The sequence below is a fragment of the Cataglyphis hispanica genome, chromosome 22 (assembly GCF_021464435.1).
Source record: "Cataglyphis hispanica isolate Lineage 1 chromosome 22, ULB_Chis1_1.0, whole genome shotgun sequence".
Lineage (NCBI taxonomy): Eukaryota > Metazoa > Arthropoda > Insecta > Hymenoptera > Formicidae > Cataglyphis > Cataglyphis hispanica.
In genome coordinates this window covers 542607-567658 of record NC_065975.1, presented here as the reverse complement: position 1 = coordinate 567658, position 25052 = coordinate 542607, and the positions used below count along the sequence as shown (strand labels likewise).

The 25052-nt window shown below is 36.6% G+C and overlaps 1 protein-coding gene across 1 annotated transcript in view; it reads left to right on the top strand.

Annotated features, from left to right (window-relative positions):
• LOC126857641 (uncharacterized) overlaps positions 1–25052 on the top strand; it is a 63009-nt gene that overhangs the window by 23021 nt on the left and 14936 nt on the right. The window contains exon 2 of the mRNA XM_050607287.1: positions 116–160. Within this exon, the coding sequence (XP_050463244.1) occupies positions 116–160 (45 nt within the window). The remainder of the gene's footprint in view (positions 1–115; positions 161–25052) is intronic.

The window sequence follows — 25052 nt, the reverse complement described above, 5'->3', positions numbered from 1 at the left end:
TAAATATTTAAAAAAAACGAATAAAAATTTAATTGTGCTTAATAATTATATTTCAAAATATTAATTAATTTCGGCATTACTTTATATATAATTTAATTGTATTTGTAATTTACAGATCAATGCTGTGTTTTATGAATCCGCCGCATTGCGCATCGTATCGGTGAGTTTTGAATTATTTTTTATCTTAATATTGAGATAATATTGGTTATACGGTTTTGCGAATATTATATCACAGATATCGGAATGACAAGAAAGTTCTTAATTTATGTTTAGAGACAATTGCCCGTCCGTAAATTTACGTACGGTAAGATTAGTGATGTTGCGTTTGCTTGAGAAGTAACTTGGGTTGGTTTTTATCGTTCTCGGCGATTCGGATATTGTGATTCTAATATAAAAGATGATCTTCCATATTTTCGGTGTGCCCCCTTTGCGTCGTTCGTAAATTCTGTCCCATAGAATTAACGCCAGCCCTTCTCTCATGCACCGAGACCCCCAGTTTCTTCTCTGTTTACCAGCTGTCTACTGCTGTTATCAAGCCTGCCTAGCCGTAGGCATTGAATTCATTGGAAGCGACGATACAGAAAGCCGAGGTTTTATAGTTTATAGAGCGAAGTCTATGATGGTCAAATAATTAAAAAAACCTTTATACCATGATTGCATGTGCTGCCTACTATAAAAAAAGTTTGATTTAAGTTTATTTATCAATTTTGTATATTTTTTTTTGCAATTATTATTATAATCTTATATTATAACAATTATTAACTCTATTTACTACTTAATGCTTTTTTGTATCTTATTGCATATATAAAAAAAATATATAAAATACATAAATTATTAAAAAATAGATTGTAATAATAATATACTCGACATAAAAAAAATAATAATATTAGATATTGAGTTTATATTGGAATAGGAATTTTGAAAGTGACAATTGCAGGCAGCTCACCCCGATCAAGTTTTACGCGTCAATTCTTGTGCGCGTATAAACGAATTTTCGCGGAACAAAATCCTATTGTAGCTTAAATTTTGTCACGTCGATTCTGGTCTGGTATTTTTTTCCGCTTTTATCGAAATCAGTTGAGAATAGATGTTTTCAGGGAAATGAGGGTAATGTTTGCGTAGACTACGTCTTTTCTTACTGAGATTTGAGGGCCACCTGTTTTGAATAATGGAAGATATGGGATGAATAAAATTTTAGGTCGTTGTCGCAAGAATTTCAGATTGAAGATCTGCTCAGCTTCAGTATATGAAACATGTAAAAATCCATCAAATGTCTGATAATATAATTTATTCATATGGAAAATTTAATTCTCGATTATTTGCTCGATCTACAAACATGTGTCTTTTAAATCCAATTATAGGGAATTAAAAAATTTGATTTTCGAGCTCTATTTAAGCTTTATGAAAAAATATTAAATGATTAATATCTCACAGAGAAAAATGCATCAAAGTATTATATATTGTAAATATATTTTTTAATCGCACTTTTATTCATAACGCTTCTTTTTTCTTCTAATCCCGATTATAACATTGAATCTTCATACCGTATCCAATCAGGAACACACGCTTAATGACGAAAATTTTTGTCCTCGTTAAAAAGAGCTTAATATAATAATCCGACATTGATCGGCCGGGAAGATTCGGCTCTCGACAGCCGCGAAAGTGGAATAAAATTCATCGACTGCCGTGATCCTAAGAGTACATCAAAGCCGAGGGCGCGGGATAGTCGCGACGGGATGGAGGGACAGGTGGGGGGGGGGGATGGAACGGGGACTAAATGTAGCGTATAATTCAGACAGCAGCTGCGCCGCGCGACAAATATAATTCGACGCATCAATCTGCGGCTACGGGGTCGAACTTCGCTTACGCGAGGCGCGAAGTAGTATTAGACCAGCGCACTATATAGCGCATTAAGCTGCCATGTTGTATCCCATACCGAGAAGGCACTCACGTGAAATGATACACTTAAAATGATACCAATCTGAGCCACGGGAAAAGTATTTTAAAGAAAAATAGGATATTAATTTGAGAAAATGGGACGCTGTATAATTGAAAAGAATTTTTATAATTTAATCACTTGCACTGTTTTCATCTTTTTTGCATATTAAATATTGTTGCGATTATAGATTTACTTTTAGAAAGATACACACACACACTCTCTCTTTTTCTCTCTGTCTATATATATCAACAATTTATATAATTTATATAATATAAAAATTAAAAAGAGAATTTAAATTAAAGAAATAATATGATATTATATAATTTGAGAAACTCAGAATAACATAAGTAGGTGGGGAGATTGCATTGGTATATATTAGTTAAATTTTGTCAAAGAGAAGATTTGCATTTATTATGTAGCTGTGCTTGCATTGGATAAATGAAAAAAATGTCTCACATCACGGTATTAAAATGAAAAGCACATTTTTGAGAATAATATATCGCTCGTTACTGACAACCGTGAAAATCTGAAATAAACGGAGAGAAAAGGAAAAGGAGACTTGGAACGGAACAAAATTTTTAATAAATGCAGGCTTAAATGCGGCCATTGACACGAGTAGGACCTCATTTACGGGCATGTTATTTACCGGAATCGTTTTGTATTAAAAAAAAGAAAAAAAGAAGAAGAAATGGAAGCGGAGACAAAGCGTCGTTAGGATGGAGATGCAGATAGAAAGTGGAGAAATGACGACAAACGAATATTAATATCGATGCACGCTACGACGTACATTACGTAATGGCAGTTTGCGCGAATACTGATAAAGGACTTTCAGGGATCGCGCCCTTTCCTTCGCGTCGTCACGATTCATAAATGCAAAAGGGCGCGTCAAAGAGAAACGATTAATCATAACGGCGTGCAATCTATTGCTAGACATATTTATCATTTACGAAGTACGTTGATTATTTGGAAATGCATTCGTGATGAATACGCGATGATGAAGATATTGTGCGGACAATTAAGTGGATATTGATATAGATGTCTGTAAATTTATGCCGTGAGCGATTTGAAAATACAATGATGCTTGTATTTGAAATATTTTCTAATTGAGTACTGGAGAATTGAAACAGTAATTTATTTCTAATTGTTTGAAATATCACGTAAATTAAGTAGAAAAAGATATTAGTAGAGTACAATAATCAAGTATGAATAATTGCAAAGTGCTATTTGAAAGTTGGTGGATTTTGGAGCAGATGTAAAATATTTCTAAAGCTGATATATTGATATAATTGTATCAATACATCTTCTTGCTCTGTTGATCGAATAAAATATCGAATACAATCTTTTCAATTAGCACTTTTTATCAGAGAATATTTATTGGAAAATCTATTTTTTATCCTTGTTATAAAACATTTGCCTCTAAATAAACAATCATTATATTATTCTAGTAAGTAAAATTTGAAATTCATAATTTGGAGTATAAAAATGAATTGAAAATAAAGCAGCAGATTCATTTATAAAACTTGTTCGGCCAGTTCATTGACCGAATAATTCTCTCGCCCCGTTGAAAGAAGGGTTCGAAGTGTGTACAGAGTGTGTGTGACAACGCGTCCGATATCGAGAACGTGACCGGCTTCACCTTTTCGAGCCTAAACATTCAGCGGAGAAGGCACTTACGTGGCGCTCCGGCACCGTCTGTAACAAAACGAATGACGCCATCGACCGTGTCGCGGAGTTAACTGCTTAACGACGTTTCGATAAACTTTGCTACGGGACCGAAAATTCCGGGTCACCTTCACCGCTCGGTGTTTCCTCGCCTTGGTAAAGCGATAAATTTCCACTCACGATATATAACAACAGAAACGTCATACAACGATCCGGTAACGAGCGAAACGCGTGAAAATGGATCCATGGCGCAATAAGCGTGTCGGAATATGTTTTTGTTTCTACAGCGGTCGTAAAAATACATTTGTACGATATAACGAAGTACAATATATATATCTTAAAAATATTCTTTGTAAATGCAAAATATAATTATCATTGTTAGAGGAAGAAAAGAAAAAATATTGTTGCGAAAAATATGAAGGCACTTTTCGAGGATTACTTTTTACTTTAGGAATACTTTTTCCCTTCCACACAATTACGAAATTTACGTGGAGTGTCCTCATCAAGATTTTTATTTCAAGTTCTCTAACGTGAAGCATTGCCGGAAAAAGACTCTGACGTTCTCCAGAGTTTACTACGTTTTTTGTTGCAAGGTTCCCACGAGACCGGAAACTGACAGAAGTCCGTCGCACTAGTAGTAAGTACAAAAATTAAGGGTCGTCCCGAGACATTCGGTAAAGGGGATACACGCGTACTGTCTCTTGGGGCACATCTCCTTGGAAAGGTTCTTGGATGCGCTAACGCTATCTGTTCATGTGCAACCCTCGCATACCGTAGCCGCGGATCCGCTCATGTATATTCCATTCGCAGTTGCACGCACCCTATAAAGGGAAAACAACGATCTCCATCTAGTGTATGACTTTCCATTCTGCAATAAGCAGCGCCTCCCTTATCGCTCAGCCATACATATGGGCGTTCCTTACGTTCCGGCGTGTGTGACGAAAATTTCAATATCCGTCCGTGAAGCGTGAAACTCGTCGGAAAAGTCGAAATAAAGTGTAGTGGGTCATTGCGAAGTACAGGGGAGAAGAGTCAAGCAGAATTTTTGGCATTTCTATCATCGAACTTTATAAATATCTCCGCTTGTTCCGCGAATATTTTAAGTCACGATGACACGGTGTCATGCATCTGAGATAAGATCATGTTATTTTCCTTTTCTGCAACGTATGAGTAAGCATTTTTGCAATTTTTTTTATTTGTTCGTTGCTTTGCTAGTTTGATATAGGGGCCAATAAAAATTTTTTATATTTCTGAATTTTAATTCCGTAAGATATATATATATATATATATATATATATATATATATATATATATATTTGGTCTCTCATTTGTAGAATTGAATCCTTTCTTAGTGATAGTTAATTTTATTATCTTGATTCGTTCTTTAATCTTTGATATTTCAATTAAAATAAAAATTCTAATCAAGTAAAGGCTATTTCAGTAAAATCCATTTAATAAAATAAGTAGCAAGATTTTGTTAATTATTTTGAATATCTATAAAAGAGAGATTCCATCACTTTCTCATATTAATTAATGTCTTAGAAGTTGTATAATTTCGCAAACTTTTCATTGCATTAATTGGAATCTCCATTGGTACGATTTTACCTGTTTTTTTATTGCGCATTCGCATTTTCTTCTAAACGAGACCTTATAACGAGAAACGTAATATTTCACCGGCTCGACATTAAGTCGCGGATGCAGTTGCAATAAAAAGATCCTGGCTGATATGAAAAAAAGAAATATAACGAGATTCTCGTAGACTCTGACAGATCGTCGCTATGCTTCGCATAATGATCTATTTATATTATACAGCTTTTGATGATATATATCGGTTTGATTGCAATATTGGAGAAAACCATCGTAGAAAGAGAGCATTATTCAATCGAGGTGGTAGCTAATTAAATAATAATTTAGTCTTTATATTTTGGGCGCATTAATGGAATAAATTTCATAATAATAATTATGAAATTTAATCATCATAATTTAGCTTTCAGTGTGTATTTTTACTGATTTTCCTCCTTATTATATATTATATATAAAATGACGTGTCTCGCGGATGCTCGCGATAAAGAGTTGAAACTCCCTCCCTTGTGTATAGCATTAAACTGTCATAGTTAAGAAATCAATTTTTCCATCTCTTCGTAGAAACAGAAAAATTTGCAGTTAACTGCCATTGGCGAAACTGTTCGCCAATGGCAACGTAAAGACTTATAAATCGAGAGAGCAATCGCAAGTCGCGTCGCGTCGCGATACGATCGATCTTTCCGATACGAGAGAGAGCATCGTTCCCGGGGGGATCGTGCTGAAGAAACAGCCGTCGTATTTAATGAACACTCGAACACACCCGCGTAAAATCATGTCGCCGTTTTTCGTTCGCGAACTTCTTCGATATCTCCGCGCTCGTTGTCGATTTCGATGCTTCTGGCGTTAATAAAGCTCGGACCAATTAGCCGCGCGCTCATTAAGGAGAACTGCCACCACTGAAGGGTGAAGGGTGTGTTAAGGGGTCAGGCTTGCTTTGTGTGCGAATTGTGAGGAGGAAGCGGAAGGGCAAGGGGGCAAGAGAAAGAGAGAGAGAGAGGGAGTAGGCGAACTTCTCAGAACGCTCTGCAATAAGTAGCTTAATTTTCTTAATTAAGATCGGTCTACCGTCTGAACTATCGCATAGACACGTGGCGCTTTCCTGACGTCGATGTTCCGATTATAAGTCGAGAAAAAATACGCTTTAATCAAGTATAGATGTCAATCAATTTTTCAGATGTCGATATTCGAGAAATACAACGATATCGAAGTATGAATTCTATCGAGAATTTTATTTGAATGAATATATGTTATTATTATTTCGTTCCCAAATTGTGAAAAATGTCATTTATGATATGCGTTAGAGAATTAACGCGATTAAAATTGATTTATACTGGCTGACAATCAATCGATGATATTAATGTCCATGTTTATTCATGACAGTAGAAACCTGAATATTGTGTTGGACCAAAATACATTTTCTCGTATCTATAATACTCGAAACTTGAATTTACTCGAAATTATATCGCTTTCAGAATCCCTGGCTTTCAAATGGCGATTATTGCACAAACAGCGCGCATATTCATATAATTGTCTCGGTCAGGTATGGCGCTATATATATTTTGGGGCTTAAAATGAAAGGACTTAAATCGGGAAGCATTGCCAAAGAAACACATTAAAAAATATTTCTATTCTATTTTTGATCTATAAAACAAAAAATTCTAATGATTGGACTGAGAAATTTATATATGAGCAATTGTTTATCATTTCTTCAAATTTCACTTAAAAAAAAAATGTTCCTCTGATTATTTTTTATTTATTCTTCTTGTATTAGAAATTATAGGAGAGAAAATATATGAATATATTATATATATATATATATATATATATATATATATATTTAATTTGAATAATAATATATAAGTAAATGAGAAAAATAATTTTTATATTGTTATAAATTGCAAATAAATTTTTTAGTCTAATTCTTGGAATGTTATGGATTTTTTTCATGGATAGTTATATATCGAAAGTATACATAGTCTTTCAAAAATCGAGATTTTAAGCGTGACACATCTGACCCTAATATTCGCCGTTGATTATTTCGTTTCCGAGGGCCCTTTTTCACAAACGATTACGCGCGAGATGCATGTATTACAAAGCAAGCGAGAGAGAGAGAGAGAGAGAGAGCGCACGCGAGGGATGCAGACAGGGCGGCGATTATTACAGGGTTAATGAGAGAGCGGTAATTGGTTGTGGCGAGCCACCCACACCGACCGGCCACCGTCGATCGTTCGCCACACTCACCAACTCCGAGCACCGATCGTCACGTTCAATTTAAAAGCGAACCAGAACGAGAGAGAGAGAGAGAGAGAGAGAGAGAGAGTATTTGTCTCCGCGTATACAGGGTAATTGTCGGAAAATACGATGACGTGGCGACAGACCCGGTCAGGTCAGGGACGTACTTTAGTATCAGATCCGATTAAGATTGTCTCCGTTTCAGCACGGTAATAATCATCATTGATGAAAGTAATATTTTTTTTGCGTTTGATTAGTTAAAAACAAAGGAGTGCTAGAGACGAATACGATAATTATTTCATTTTACGGTTTTTTTTTTGCATAGCATTAATTTTTTTCTAAATTATATTTGACGAAAGCCCACATACATAATTCGATTATTATAATATAATTTTAGTCTCGGTTTGTTAAACGGTAATTCGAACAATGAAGGATCGGTGCTTGATTTCGAAAAAAAAAAACTTTATTTAATTTCATTTTTATCTCGAAAACGTGAGATTGTGAAGAGAATAAACGTGAGATATGATTCTAGCGAAAATGAATTAGTGCAATTACTCACTGGTGTAGTGCTACCGTTTCTGAAACAATCTTCGCTTCTGAATTTAATAGTAACCGTGGCATTAAGCTGGTAACTCGGTTTCTCGGAAACTCGGGTTTCGGGACGTTGTTCATCAACCGGGTTAAGGGATTTCGCTGCTCTTCGGGAGGAGGCCACTCTACCGGCTAATGAGGCGTGCGTATAGAATACACGCGATCGATGACACGTGTGTATAATTTCATTACAGAGCGATTCTAAGGCGATAACGGACTTTTCGTGTAATTTACAATTAATCGGATTAATGAGGGAACGGTAATTGGCTGCGGTGTCTCGATACCACCCTCTGTCTCTCTCTCTTTCTCTGGACCGCGCGCGCGCCCCTTATTAAAGCCTGGCGCCGCGTATATAACGTTTGCGTTGCCGGCGGATGACGTCGGGTCATCAATTTATCGCGTGACGCCAATTTCGCGAGATGCGCGATTATTCGCGCCTTGTATTATCGGATTGCATCATCACGCGCGTCGACGACATTAAACATAACGTTAAGCCCGCTTACTCGGGATCATGTGGATAATGGACGTGGGATTTGCTCGCTTTCGCTTCTCGCGTGAAACTGTTATAAATATATCGCATATTGAATCTTCCTTATTCCATTATTTCATCTATCATAAAACATCGATTGTTTCTCGCAAATGCATCTCGTCTTTCCATTCCATCTATCTCCAAATATTATAATATTTCATTGCACTCTATTTTTTAAATTTATTTAATAATATGATGATAATTTCGTAAATGATTGTCAAATAGTTTTGAAAGAAACATTAGAGAATGGAACGTAAAATATATTTGCACAAGAAAAATTTTTAATGTATAAAATGAGTACATTGTAAATAATCATGTGTCTAAAATTCTCAGAATTATTTACAACAATCCATTAACGTTGAATAATTAAACTGTCATTTATGCTCGATGTCGAAGTAAAATTATTACCAGTAAATCTCCATTTCAGAAATGGTGATCTATTATATTATTATGGATGAAATTCGCGTTTATTTTACATATGTGAAAAATATAGAACGATCCATTAGCCTGAACAATCGGATATATCTGACATTCTGCGAAAGAATAAAATCATCATGTGACCCCCTTTCTGATAAAGGTTTCTATAGATAGCGTGGTTCAAAACCGCAAGTTTGAATATCCATAACTGATACTGACGCTGATAGTGATACGTGTCAAGATCCGTCAGTTGCAATCCGTATAAAAGCACGTCGCGAGGACAGTTGGAAGAGCGTCCGATGCATACATCGGGTCACATCCCGATGTCAAATCGAAACGAGGATTGATACGTACAACAATGGGCTCGAACGTCTCGTCGCGAACATCGTGGTTTATGAGACGCGACGTTAAGACGATAATAGAATTTTCATGTAATCCTTAGTAATTCCCTTGCGGTCGCGTGCTGGAACCCAAGTTCCAGGAGGACTCCCTTGGGCGCATGACTCCCCCCCCCCTCCTCCTTCCCCGCTCTCCGGACATATAAGCGAGAGATGGCCGCTGTCCCCTTCTTCCCTGTCTTTCGCACGACGCTCCTTGCGCCCGCTTTTAAATCCCCCGAGGGTTAATTGCCCGATGTTTTGACGCGCGAGTTACCCGCAAAGGGGCCTCTGTGGCTGCTGGCCGCAGTTGCTTTGCGCGAGCTGTTTCGCGAAAATTTTTGGACGGCCGGAAACGCGGAGATGAAATTTCCACAAGTAAGAATTTATCATTTTATTTTGACTGAAAAGTGTGAAACGAGTAGCCAGAGAATTTTAGTTTATTCTAAGAATATAGATTTTTTACTATAACAGGAATTTTTCAATTTTTATTATTTTTATATTTACGGTTGTTAAACTCGAGTGGAGTTTGCGATTTTTAGATTCGAGTGTGATATCTCGCAACTTTTTAAATTTAGCATAAAATATTTTAATATAATCTTTACATTAATATTTTTGGCAGAAATAACATCTCGCTTATGTGAGGGTTTTTAACAATTTCATTTTTGAGACTCGTCGAAAAAAAAATACTGTTGTTTGTTTTTAAAAAATTATTTGACGTCTTGACGTAAACAAAACATCGCTCTTCGATTTTTCGGAACATGTGTAATTATAATTACCGAGTCTAATGCAGTCACACGAACCGGCATATACGGTCGTTTGCGGTGGCGTATTTCGCAAATTATTCAGTGGATTATTATTTCGCAACGCGGCGTATAAGCGGATTTATTAATACGTTTAATATGTCTACCAATTCATCAGTTTGTGATGGTAATAACGTCACCATGATACACTGCTTGTATCATTCTGTAATGTGTATGTTTACAAAAGCGGCCGGTATTTACGCAATGCGATTCTATGTTGTTTTAATTAATGCGTCTCGTTCGCTTTGACGCACTGCAGGAAGACCGGCTCTCCTTCCCTTTTGCTTCCCCTCTCCCTTTCTCTCTTGCTTGCGTTCGATAAAATCTGTGTATGTGTGAAGTTACTTTTGCTGATGTATAGTGATAAATTGGATCAATCGAGATTGAACGATGAGATCTTTTTTACAAATTTTACGTCATGTTCATGATAATAAAATTAATCGGTACATTAATTTACGCTACGTAATATAATATTAATACAAGCCAATCCAATTCTGTCACTCTTGATTATTATCTGAAAATCAAATATTTTTTCCCAATGAATTAAATTTTACTTTTTACTTTTAGTCATTAAATTTTTCACCATCCAATGTACCGTACAATCATTATTCCTATTTTATTACGATTGCGTATTTTATTACGTTTGAAATTAAAATAAAATAGAGACTTGTAGAATAGCTTAGCACAATTCGAAACCAATTCGTTTAATAAAAGAATGTATGTCTTCTCGTCAGCTTTTTTTTTTTTTTAATATTCCTCATGACAAGACGGGGTTAACGTGTCGAGTTAGCACGCGAGCGCGGAGAAACCATACGTCAGCCTCTCGCCCGGCGCGAGATAATAAAACCGAATCGATCCCCTCTGCGAAAGTCGCGAGAAAGAATCCAACACCGGGGGCGGCAACTCGTGATTTCCGACTTCACGTGCCGCTTTTCTCACCGTTCGGCAATCTGTATCTCGTGAGGGAGGGTTACTTTTCCGCGACCTTCGCCCGCCTTCTGGAAAAACGAGGCACGATTCTGCACGCGTGCAAGCACGGATGCTGCAAGTCGTGTGCAGGGACAGAGGGATGCCAAAGTGGCTGGCCGACCTTGATGCGGCTCGTGCGCGCGTTCTTATAATGTTTTTCCAGAATAAATGGGCTTTCCGCTGGGTGCGGCGGTGGCGGTGGCGTTGCTTCCATGGGGTTCCCCGTAACCATGGCAACCCCGTAACGCCATTAAGCGGGCACGGGGTTTCTCTCCCCCGGCGCTCAGGGTATCTCCGGACGGGAGCGGGAGACGAGAGGAGAGAAGGCCATAACGCGCCCGCCGTCGACCTCTCCCCTCTCCCTTCGACTAGCCGAACTCGTCGTCCGTTCCTCGAGAATTCTTGGAGAACCGGCGGCAGAAGGGAGGAAAAGAGAGGAAGGGGAGGGAAAAACCCCCATAAAAATAAATAACTCGCGAGCGAGTGGAAGTATAAAGGTGATATGCGCCTGCTGCTTTTCCCTCTTTCGCTTACTTCACTTCTTTCTTGTCGTCATCGGCCTAAAATAGTACATAAGTCGAGCAACACGCTATATCGTATTATCACTTGCTAAATTGTCATTTGCGTAAAGCTACGCGATAAAGCTAACAATTATTATAGACGTATTAAATTATGAAAATTATTAATAAAACATTGTAGCCTCACGTTACTCCCACTTATAAATTTTAATGTGTTTTTTTTTATGTATTTATTATACAAAGGGTTCGCGTGCGGGAATTAACTATATACGTCTATTTTAAATATTAAAAAAAATTTTTCAAACATTATTAGCAAATGAATCTTTATCAGAGGCATATCATTAACGATAAAAGAGTTGGAGATTTTCGATAATAAGATTTGCACGCGCGTGGAGATCACTTCCAACATTTTTCGTGAAAAAAGATTAATTTACTAATAACATTTAATAATTTTTTTTTCTTTTGACATTTCAAGTAAGTGTATAGTTACTTTCCGGTTTGACAACCTGTATATATTTTTGATATTATTTTTCGTAAGAAAAATGCACACACTTTCTTATCCTCGTATCTTAAGACCGGATCCAATATCTAAGATCTATATTTGTCGAAGTAACGTTGATTAAATCTGTCGGTTAAGTCTGTTTAGTACACATGTATATATACTATTTAGTTTCAACCAACCAACCAACCGACTCGTCGCCGCGAGGAAACTTCTCTACGTCGCCCCCGCCCGGGCTTTAGTAATGCGATAGCGGCTTTATACGCGCAGCGGATATACATAAAACGGGAGTAACATGAAGCCAACGGGTATACCGTGACTTTTGCCGTTACGCGTTTCTGTGCTCTTGTTAAAACGACCTGGCGACGCGTTTTCGCGCAAAATACCATCAAGATCGCCTGGAAATTCGCGGCGGTCTTTATCCGCGACAGACGGGATTGTCAACGAAACAAATCTTATTACGAAAGAAACGAAGTTTCGATTGGAACAGAATTTTGTGCCACTACCTTACGACTAGATTCTGTATTTCATCGTAACAAAATCTCAACGATCCTTGAATCTGTCAATGGTATAAATTTATCGCTGCTAATTTATTGCATTCGAAAATGTTATGAACTCTTGTTTATCGCGATGAGACACGCCTAACCGTTTAATCTCGGTGGGGGGAGGAAGCATTTATTCTTCAAGGAAGGGAAAAGAGACGTGAGGACCGTAGAGGAAGGCAAAACGGAAGGGAATCGATAGAACAATTACGAAAGTTCCGCCGCATCGAATCACGGCTTCGAGCGCGAATTAATCTCGGTTACGTTCTTTTTAATCGCGCCTGGATGAAACGGTTGGTTTTTTGCAAAAATTAACCGACACTCGCAAACAGTTTTGGAACGGACAACACGCGCGCGCACATTTTTAATATTTCATAACGTTTTACGATGATAATGGAACGGTTTTGCCTCTGCGGTTCGCTCGTATTTGCATTAATAACGCGGAATTATTTGCTACGCCGAGGCATTTTAAGGAATTAACAGTCTATTTTGCACTCGCACGTTTTTCAAAATTCACGCGCTTTTATAATTCTCGTCGAATTAACATTACATCACTATTCGCGTCCGTTCTCGTGCTTTTATCCCCGTAATACGTACATAATTAGCGAAAAGGGTAGGCGGCAAATCGGCAAAATTATACGACGTCCACATTTGGAATTCTCTTCTGGAATTATGAATGATATGACCTGAACTTTTGGCAATGTATCCTCCATGAGAAAGCGGGTTATTGCGGATCGTTCAAGTAGCAGAAAACACAGTTTTCGAGTATATTGACATGTCGTAAAAAATCAAGAAGAGAGATGTTTGCCTCAGATTTAAATACATCAATATCTGCAGTTATATTTTTGCACATTTTATTGACTCACGCAACTCGGGAGAATCACGAATGGGAACTAACAAAGGATATTTGTTTTAACTCGATATCCATTGTTGTATATACGCATTTCATTTATCCATATAATTAAGCGCAATAGATACGGCATTGCTTTTATATATTCACAAACACATTTACAAATTCAAAGGATTAATGCATAAAATTCATAAAATCTAAACAGCGCGTATCAATAATCCCTTATATTAATATCGAATTGTGTATAAATGAAAATTTTATGCAAGTGAAAAATCGAGAGTTATTCAATTTTTTTAATATATTTACAAATCTAGCACTACAAATTTAAAAGGCTTTATGTTTTTTTTTTGGTACGAATAAAAACTGTACAAGAAAACGCATGCAATAACAAAAGTTATTTATTTTGTCAATCAGTTATTTTAGAAAGTTGTATCAAAAAATTTTTAAATTATTTTCCTTCTCTAGAATTTTGAATAAAAATATCTGGAAGATCAGGGAACTTTCAGAGAACTTTTTTTATAAGATTTGAATACATACACATATTCTGTTTATATAAAAATTATCGCGCGCATAGTTATATACTTATACGTCGTCCACATCTTGATGTACTTTCGCCAATTCCATTCCGCTGGTTGTTTCCAAGTCGAGACAATGATCGTTAAGGAGGACAATAAAGGGAAAAGCGAGGACCATCGTGGCGGGGATTCGATGGAACAATTACAAAAGTTTCGTTTACTCAAGGCGCCCTATAGAGAACCGCGCCCCGAAGAACGCTGCGCGATAGTCAAGTAGGTCGATGGTGATAAATTCGATCTGTCGTCCGTATATATATATATATATATATATATATATATATATATATAGAAGCCGAGGCCACCGAAATTCCGTCCGTTATCTAGTCGCTGCTGGATAATCTCGCCGCGCATAAATCGCGCCTGCCCATTCTCGCTTAATGGCTGCTGTGCATCGCGCAAGCACACCCTAGGAAACAAATTAAGTTGTTGCGCGCGTCCATCTTCTCGTTTCCCTTTTCGTCATCTCGCTCTTCTTCTGCGTCACCCTGAGTGACGCATCCATGAGAGAAACGAACCGGAACAGGCTCATCAGCGCGACACGTGAGCCTCTTACTATCCAAATAGTGCAACTCGGCAATCTTGGGGAGGGAAGCGTGTATTGGAGAATATTTCTACGATGGACAAATGTATGTCTTCTATTTTATAATCATTTTTTTTTTAACATTTTTGGCATTTTGAATCTACTGAAAAAAATAACACCTTTGAACACAATTTTCAAATCGATTTTTCCTCAATAAATATTTCCAGGCAGCTGTAATTTGATGAGAAAATACTTTATATCGAAAATAATTCTCGCAAATTAAGCTTATGAGAGATATAAATGATATTGATATACAATTCTTTTACTTGTTTATTTTTCGTTATCCTCAGCTCGATATTCGGTGAGAAATTAATTTCGGACTGACTATTTTTATATAAAGACAGAGACAGAAATTTTCCGTGAGTCCATACTTAAAATCTTAACTGCAGTAAAAGATTGGCCCGCGCCACTAATCGGTTTACATAATTTGTGCTTTTCCTGTCGAAGTACTCCGGAACGACGTTGTCGTGGCAAGATTCTGAACGGCAAATCGATACTCCACCCACCGTTTGCTATTTAAAGTTTCCTCTTGTCGAGAATCTTCGGCGGCGACACGCTTTAGAAAAATCCGAGCACGTTAAGCACGTAAAACGACGAGCCACGGCGACAGAAGCCATATTTTATAGTTAGTAAATTCTATGGTAATGACGTCGCTGTATCGGGCACGGGAGCTTGAAATTTATTCATACTAAGTAGATAACAGGATTTTGCGGTACTCTGTACTGGTAAGAAGATAGCGACAAGCGTCGCGAAATACTTTGGCAGGTTCATAGCCATTGAATCGAAATATTCAATATTGCGTCTTTAATAAGTAGAATCTTGACAAATCCGATTTTCTTGACAATTCGTCGTAAGTTGGTCTTCGAATGATGAGCTCCGATAATATTACTCTTGAAATAATTTATATTTTATGCGAAATAAGTTTTTTTTTTATTTCAAAATTTGTTTATATCGCATACATTTTCTTATTGATTTCGTGCTTGACTTGATTACTAAAATAGCTGAATATATAGTTACGTAAATATTTGTGAAGTATCTTTCATAGAGAAAATTTATGGAATTTAATTATGTAAGTTTCAACCAAACTTTTGACAGAATTTTCCTTAAAAATGTGTGTGTTGTGCAAGCACGTCTAAAGATACTACTTATAATCTCATATATAATTCTATGCAATAATATAAAAAAAAAATCAATATTTAGATATTATTTTCTCACAATATTATCATTTTATTATTACTTTTTTACAAAACAATTTCTAAAGAGTAGAACGCATCTTTTTTGAGCTTAAGAAGATTGTAAAGAACGCAATCTTTCTGGCTAACTTTCGCCAGAGAATGTAGTTGCTTCAGGAAGCAGCCGATATCTCCCCCGCTACTTAACGGATTTTCTCAGAAGCGGGGACACTTATCCGCGATACTTCCTACCTCGATATACGACTTCGATCGTGGCCATAAGTTTCCCTTAGCTGCAGGTGTACTCGAACTGCTTTCCGCATCCGCTGCTGTAATTTGTAAAATAAATGTACGAGTTTGAGTTTCTCTCTTCTCCCCTGAACTGGCGCCTTGTGCTTTCGAGCTTTCCACGCACGATTTAAGTCCGATTCGATTTAATGCCCTCTCCGAGTACACACGGTGCTCGCGAAGCGACGTAAGGCCTATACGTGATTTCAATTTATTGGAAATAAACTTTTAATATTTGCACATATTTTTCGTCTTTTATTTGTTTTTTTTTACACGTGAAGCAAATGACTCTGTTATTACTGCCGTTAATTTTCAGTTACTTTGAATCACATCGTACTTATTATACGATGAAAAATATGCGAAACGAAAGAAATTTGTTATGCTACTGAACACGACTTTAACCCATTGGCGTTCGAATTCAGGGATTTGCGAAACTAATCGCGCGAATACTATTTTCTCTTCGATATCCTGGATGGATGCGGAGATGGTTCTTTTCCTGGTAAAATCTACGGAGGAAACAAGCCGGAAACCGCTTCGCGAGCGCCGGTTATCTTATCACCGAGCGCTCGACAATGCGCGTCTTTCATAAAGGGCAAACATCACGAGGTAGCACCTGCGTAGTTTCGTAACCAGTTGATGCCGCGAGGCAAACACCTTCAACTATAGCTTTATGACTTAATTATACAGAGATAAACATATTCGTCTCTATTAAACGCAAGTTAATACTTACGCGCGACACGTTTCGTTATCAGCAGAGATTGTGCTTAATTCCTAGCTTCATTTTTTTTTTTTTTTTTTTCCAGAGAACTGCTCGTTAAACGAGTTCATTAATGGTGTTTTGGCAGATGTCATTTATGTATATTTCGAGTTTCTGGAAAATTTTGAATGTTAATAATGAGGCAGAAATTATGCGAACGTTTAAAACAGATCGCTGTGTTGACAGACAAACACTGTTTACAATGAACTGTATACAGCGGAATATACGATATCTTAATTAGTATAATTAGTATAATCGGTAATAACTAGATTGTTTAATGTGATCTTGATGCTATTGCTTGTTAATTAATCTGTCTGTCATTATTAGATATAATTTTTACTAATTTCTATATATGTATTATCATTTTACGCGTAAAATTAAACAATTTATGAAATTTGTCGGTGATATCTTTGGCTTATTAAATCTAATCAATTAATGTCAATAATGCGCCAATAATTTTCTTATTAAGAACGACGTGACGTTCGCTCGTCGCAGCGAAACATCCCTTGATCGTGCGAGACCTCTTAAACGAATCGCTGTCGTCGTAAATGCCTGCCCGAGGCGAACACCTGTTTGATCGACGGGAACAAGGCGTCGCAACGCCGAAGTAAACGAGAGCTCTCGATCAGGCCCTCCTTGCTCGATAAGGTGTACAAAGTTAGCCCAGGCTCAGCTGGCTTAACGTTCCATTAGCGGGCTCGAACCCGACAACCCGGGCATGTTAAACCTTGGATTAGATGTCCAAACCTGCTATCCTTATTTTCCGTCTCTCTCCTCTCTCTCTCTCTCTCTCTCTCTCTCCCTTTCTTTCTCACTCTATCTATTTATCTCTCTCCATATGTCTCTCTGATATGTATATAGACACGTAGATGTATCGAGAGAAATATGTGCCCGTATTTCAGACGTCTCGGTTACGAGGCTATGCATCGCTTTAAAATACGTCGATTCACTTGATTCGTGAAAGAAGAAGAATTGCGATGAATTTTCCTCTCTCAGTGTCTCGGAGAAAAATTGCCGTAATTCCGTTGCATTCATAGCAGTCATAAAACGTCCTGTTATCGTTGTAAATGTACTTGGACAGTATCGCGTATAATTTAATATAAAACATCGATTTGCTTTATCTTTAATCATTTTAGAATATCGATTTCGCGCGAAATTAATGCTTTACTAAAAATTTTTTTTATATCCTCGCCTCTTATTTATATTTGCATTGAATAGTTGAACAGTTTAAAGTCGATCTTTTATTTTTTTTGAATAAAAGCAGAAATATTTCTTCAAAGTATGCGATAAAAAACTGCTACGAAATGGATGTAAATCTTATTTATTTTTTTTTTTAAATCATTTTAATGTCGTGCCTTAGCTGTCAACGTATAAATTTGCTATCAATACACGTAAATTTATTTTGTAATTTCATCGATCGATGTCAATTCAAATGAGAGCTGAATATAACGACTTGACAGAATTACGGAAACATTTAGAAACACAAAGAGAGGAGCAACTTTTTCATCTGTTTCGAGTACCACGAAAGGGAGGACTTTTACTTATTCATTCCATCAAATTAGGAGCAGGCTAATAGCCGCAGCTCGCCGAAGGATACAGAACTTTCCTTTGGCATCCGAAGCCTAACGAGGTCTCGCATACCGGGCGGTTGATTAAAACGGCATTAGTCGGACTGTCCTGGTCCTGGGGACCGATCGATCCTAGATATAGGTAGGCCAATCATCTAATTAAGCTATCCCATCCCCTTCCGCCGCATTTCCTCTACAGGATGATCCATATATTGTTTAATGAGCGCTTCTCACGGAGAACAATTCTTAATGTTGTCGCCTTTGTGTCTTTCCCCTTCGTCAAAACAATCGCGAGATTACAAAGGGCTCTGAATTAGACTAACAATAGAAAAAGCATGAATCTACAATTTAGATATTTTAAGATGAACCTTTTGAAAAGCATTAATTACATTTATAATGCGAATTAAATATATATATAAAAAAAATCAATATATGTATATATAAACTTTTTTAAAACTTGATTATAAATTTATAAGTATCTTTATGAAAGATTTAAAATACGTAGTCTTTCAGAATATTTATTTTTAATTTTAAGACAGATTAATATCGAAGTTTTTTTTTTCAAAAATTTGAAAAGAAAATTTTATAGTTTGCAACATAATTCAAATATCATCGTGTTTTGCATAAAAAAAATATACAAAATATCATTCAGTGACAACACCTATGGCGAATGTGTATATTTGTGCAAGAAATTTCTGCGAATATATATTTCGAAAAATGTGGACGTATCAAAAGAACAATACGCGTAAAATCCAACAAATGATTAATGAAGTGCCGTCGACAAGGTGTCGATCCCACTTCACACGATATAACGCCTCTCGGGACAAGTATTATCCTCGCAAAAACCGAGCACATGGTACCTTTTATCCCTAATTGTGATTAATCAACACGGTGATGAATAGTGTACGGCGATATTGAGATAACATATCCTTTGCTTATTACGTTTCGTTGTGCATTTTTCATTCAAAAGAGAATAATGTTTTCTAGAAAAAAAATTTATGTAATACACGTAGTATAATATTTCCTTTTATAATATCTCTTAATCTATAAATCTCAAATGTCGAGTAATCTTATTTTCTTGTAGGATATTTTTTTGAATCTTTTAGAATTATTTAAAATTGCAAAGAATACAAAGCAAAGGAATATGTATAAACTACAGAATTTAAAAAAACTGATTTGTATTCCAAGGAAAGTTAGCATCAAGTTTGCCTTTAAAAAGTAAGGCGATACTTTATGAATATATGATACTATAATTCTCCATAAAACAAAAGAAATAACGTTCGAAATTCGCAAGATTGCGGCATTAAAATATTAAAAATATTAAAAATAAAAATGTCTCATTATAAAAAAAAAGCGCACGCGTTTCGTACGAGGATTCTTGCCTAACATGATAAGGACTATTAGGAAATAGATCTCCCTCGATGTTTGCAAATACCGCATATCGGGTTAAAGCTCATGCCGGCAGGCAATGCAATAGGATGCGCCCGGAATAATGCAATCACCGTCAGTGGGAATTCCGAGTATCGGCACCGCGACGTACGTTCTGTTTGACGAAATTCAAGACATTCCAGGGCAACAATGCTATCCGTTGTTTCTGATATCTCCTGTTACAGGACGAAGCCGCCTGACGAACCATGAGCGACATGGTACGCTCGAGTAGAAATTAATTGGACCTTTGAGTGCGATACAAAGCGAAGCGATGGAGGGAAAATTTCAGAGAAGAAAATTCAAAATCTTTTGAGGGGCAATTACTTGTGCACTGTTTCGCTAATCGTAACATTGTTGCATGGCGTTACTGCATATTACATATGAATGATTACTTATTAAATATCGCTTTTCAATGTCGAAAATGCACAACAAACTTTGAAGCTATTCGCTGCGAAACTTTAAAATACGATAAGTTAAAATTTCACATCTTTAAACTCACAATTTAACAATTTTTCACCGGTGCGGAAGAGCAGTTTTATATAGACCACAGCCGGTATATACACGCGTAGTGTTTAACTTTTTGATACAGTTTGAAGTAACGCTGTTTAATTTTTCTCATTTTATCTTAAGAAATTGATATAGTATGTTATTCTACCTTTATTTACAAAATTAATATTTTTTTTTTCTCTTATCCCGTTACACACAGTTCAACAACTAATTTATCTTGCAAATAATTCAACTTAGAACGTGTTGCTAAAATCGATGCCTCAGCGTATTCGCTCACTTAAAATTTATAAAATCGAGTTTATGCGCTACTTTCGAAGCTGATGTGTATTATTTAAGTCCACTTTAGACGATTTATATAATTCACGATAACATTCAAAGATAAATCTCTTTATAATTTTATGTGCGCTGCATATATAATGCATACGTTCTCTAATATGTATTTTATACATGTGTATATATTTTAATTTACAAAATATGTTTCCTGTACACGTTAGCATAAAATTATAGATAGAGAGAGAGAGAGAAGACGGGAAATCTTGAATTGTAGATTGTCTAGTAACTTTGTTCGAGCGAATTTTAGGAAAAGTAAGATAAAGGAAAACTAGAGTAGAGTCATCCGAGAGTTAAATGCCGCGTGTATGTTATAAAGAGGGAAAATGCCACTGCCTATAAACGTGTAAAATTAACGGGAAAATGAAGCGCGAGCGACCAGGTTACTCTTCGTTACTCTCCGGACACCAGCGGTTTTGTGAGCGATTTTATAGCCGCGTCCTGGCTTACTTTACGACCTGGCCCCTGGTCCTGAAACATGTCGAATTACAGCCTCTCTCTCTCTCTCTCTCTCTCTCGCTCTCTCTGTCTTTTTCTCTCTCGTCAGCCGTCACGAGAACATTTCGGAAAAGAGACGAAAATTGAGAGACTCTATCGATTCCTTCTTTTGACACGGCCCCATAAAAGTCACGAGAAGGTTGAAATACACGTTTGACGATGCATACTGGAACCTTTGAGGTTTCGATTCGATACCGAGCACTGCTGCTTTGCAGGTCCAGCTGAGTTGAGAAGTTATTCAAATCCGATTATCGAACGTCCGGAAGGACTTGGATATTGTACAGCAAGTGCAAGACGCTTTGAGTAGAGATCTTTTTTGTATATCTTTTTTTAGTATTAGTAGAAGAGCCAGAAAGTGCCGAGAAAGAGAATTTTTTATATCGATGTAAGATTTTTTTATATCAATCAAATCATTAAATTCATTAGATTAATAATTTATGCTTTTTTTTTTTTACAAATTATTTATTGCAAAACAGATTTCGAAAGTCTGAATAAATATTAAAAGGATCTTCGAATTTATTCAAAAGCTATTTTTCATATAGCCATCGAGTTTGACAGTATTTTATCGCACATTATCTCTATTTCAATAGCAATAACATTGTAGTATTTAAATTTTTCCACGTATCTCAACACGTTTCTCCTTAATCTCTCTTTCGCTCTTCTATTCGTGTCACGCATTTTCGCTTGCGACCATGGAGAGAGATCCATCTTTCATAACGGTGCAGAGTATATGGGGATGATATAAATATATATATATATATATATATTTGATCTATACGCTTTATACATACCACGATTTCGAAAAGAATAACTATGCAGTAGAGAGCGAACAGTGTCGCGTTGGGAAATAATTTTGGACAGAAATTCGGAAACGTAATTCGTCGGGGAGGCGAATCGATACGTGTCCCTGCAAATACGGGAGAGTAAAGGGAGGGAGGGGAGGGCGGGTAGGTAGATATCGCGAAACGAGTCGACGGGGGCTCAAATTAGGGTAGAGCGCGACGTGGATTGATTTTGAATGAGGCGAGACAGGCGTCCCGCGTAATCCGACGACGACAGGTTACTTAGCGAGCGGCCGCGTAGACAGGATATGTAGGCGCAACAATTTAATTACCAGGATATATACGCCATGCTAGACACGTTTCTCATAACGGTTTCTCCCTCGGCAACCAGCCTGATTACTGGCGCGCCCGCTAACTTTGCGTCCCGAGCTTGAAGTGCGTCGTCGGCACACTACTTGCATGAGTCTCGCCGCATGACGAACGTATAATTTTGCATTTCAATTTGTTATAATTTTCCACGGGCAAAATGAACGGGCGTCTTTTCGAAGCAAACTGCCGAAAGTCGAGCCTAAACTTCGGCTCATCCATGAAGGACGTGTGTATATTATTTATTGACATGTAATTAGCGATGAATATGTAATGTATATGTAAAGCACCTCGAATTTCCCTTTCACTTATGTATCTTTGAGCAAAATGCGTGGGATTTTTATTAGATTATTAATTCCAAGTTTCTTAACAAGTATGAAAAAATATTCTACAAATTTTTATATTTATATTTAATTATATACATAATTAATAATCGTAATAATATTAATAATGTTAATTCTCAAGAGAGAAAGAGAGAGATAAGCGCATGAAACAAGCAGGATAAGGTTGAAAAAAGAATTGCACGCGAAAATTTTACATCGGTAGATAAAAGCTAGGAGGAAGAGTAAAAGCACTCTCTCTCTCTGCAAATGTCAAAATTACAAAAACGACTAAAAATAAATAAAGCTGTCACGATCGAATATAACGTCTCTCTTCTCGCTTTTTTCCCGGCAACATAGCTTACGAGCGTAACGTAACGAGAGACATCTTATTATTTTTGCATCTATCTGGCGTGCTTCTCGAATATTCAGCTTGTGCTGCAACCGAAATGGATGGTACACAGGACGTTCCATGATTTCTGTGTACATATCCGCGCGACATTTGCATTTTTTAAAGAGACAAACTCGTTCGTGTAGTGCGTCTAGTTTATCAAAGTTGGACCCGTTTTTGTTCTCTCCTGAGGATTTTATGTCGAAATCGAGAAAGTTTGATTGAATCTCTCGCGGACAAAACATATCGACGGAGAAAAATTATTATACAGCCGGTTAGATTTTTAAATCGCAAAAGTAGACGATATTTTTAAGAGATTTGGGATACCGCTGGCAAGAATATTTCTTTAAAATTTTTTATTCTTTCTTCAAAAAACACTACAATCATTCCATCAAATTAAAATAAATAAAAATAAATCAATGAGAAGTTTGAATTTACACAAGTGTTCTTCTAAATATGAACTTAAATTATATCCAAGCAAAACTGACCGAAGAAATTTATTCCTTCCTTTTTCCAATCTTGAAAAGGAGCTGGCCGATGAAAATGAGTTTTTAAATTAAATTAGTTTGCAACAAGATTCATTTGCTTATGAATATAAACGTGAGTTTAATTTTTAAGTATAGCGGAACATTTTGGGAATATCAAATGAGACGCTGAGAAAAAGAGAGAAATAAAAAATAACTAAAAGCCGAAGTGGCCCGTCGAAAGCAAAATGTCGCCTTATACGTAGCCGAGAAGTAGGGACGACTTTTATTCGAGCACGGTTGTGACGGTGATACGCGGTACTCATGCCTAACCGAAGGAGATGAAATTGTGTCCCGATACGGGATAAAAGAAGCTTTCGTTCGGCGACGACGCGGTATTGATCCCACTTGCGATGGGACCGCGAGCGCCGACGTTTCGCGGGAAAATTTCTGAAGGAAAACACACTGTAAGTGGCAATCGCGGATCGTTAAGCTTTCTTCTTTCCCGTCAGCAGTCACGTCGAAAAAAACTTTATCCCACGTCAGTGGATAGAAGCATTTATCATTATTTGCAAATCGCTTTTTAAATATTATAGATTAGATTGTTTTATCAATTTTTATATTTTCTCAAAAATTTCTTTTTTATTCAAATTACATTTATATCGAATATTAATTATATCATTAATATATCAATTCTCTCTAATATACTGTTGCAATAATGAATTTCACATCTCGTTGATTAATTTCGTTTGTATCGAAATCCTTGTGTCAGCGATTATACTGGATACATTCTTTGATTCGAGGTTTGCTTTAAAGAAAAAAGAAAAAGTCGTCCGATCCCCGGCGGGAGAAAATTCAATGTTCGATATAACCGGATACATACGAACACCGGCTTAAAATCTAATCTTCAAACGCAGGCCGGACCCCTCTTCCTGGGCAAAATTCAATCGGATCATCTCGCTCATAACGCTCATCCAGAGCGCGTTTCGCTATGTATTTTCGCGAATATAAAGCTCGCAACACACGGGACATAATAAATTTCAATATATAAATAAACAAAATAAAAAATGATATGTGTGATAATAAAAATGATAATTCTTTTATCAATCTTTTGTAAGCCAAGTGAAAATTTTGTTCTTATTTTCAATTTTCTTTTTGTGGATTCTAAAAGATTTCCATAGGTTTCTACATAAAAATTCTACTTTATGTTTCTCAAACAGACAATAGACGAACGGTTTTCCGCTTAAAGATTTGAAAGAAGAGTTTTTTCTTTTGATTGGAGCTCGATTGAGTAATTCTAAAAAGGAATGATCTGACTGTGCTTAAAGTAGATATTTGATTGAAAAATTGAGATGGAAAGTATATGAGAAAAATTTTAAATAAGTTTGTTGAAAAAAAATTTGTAAAAAAACTAACTTTTATAAGCTTTACACCCACCTCTGGTTTGTTCGAATAAAATTTTAATCTCACGGCCAGGAAGCAAAACACCGCCCGTGTGCCACCGGCTTAAGCTC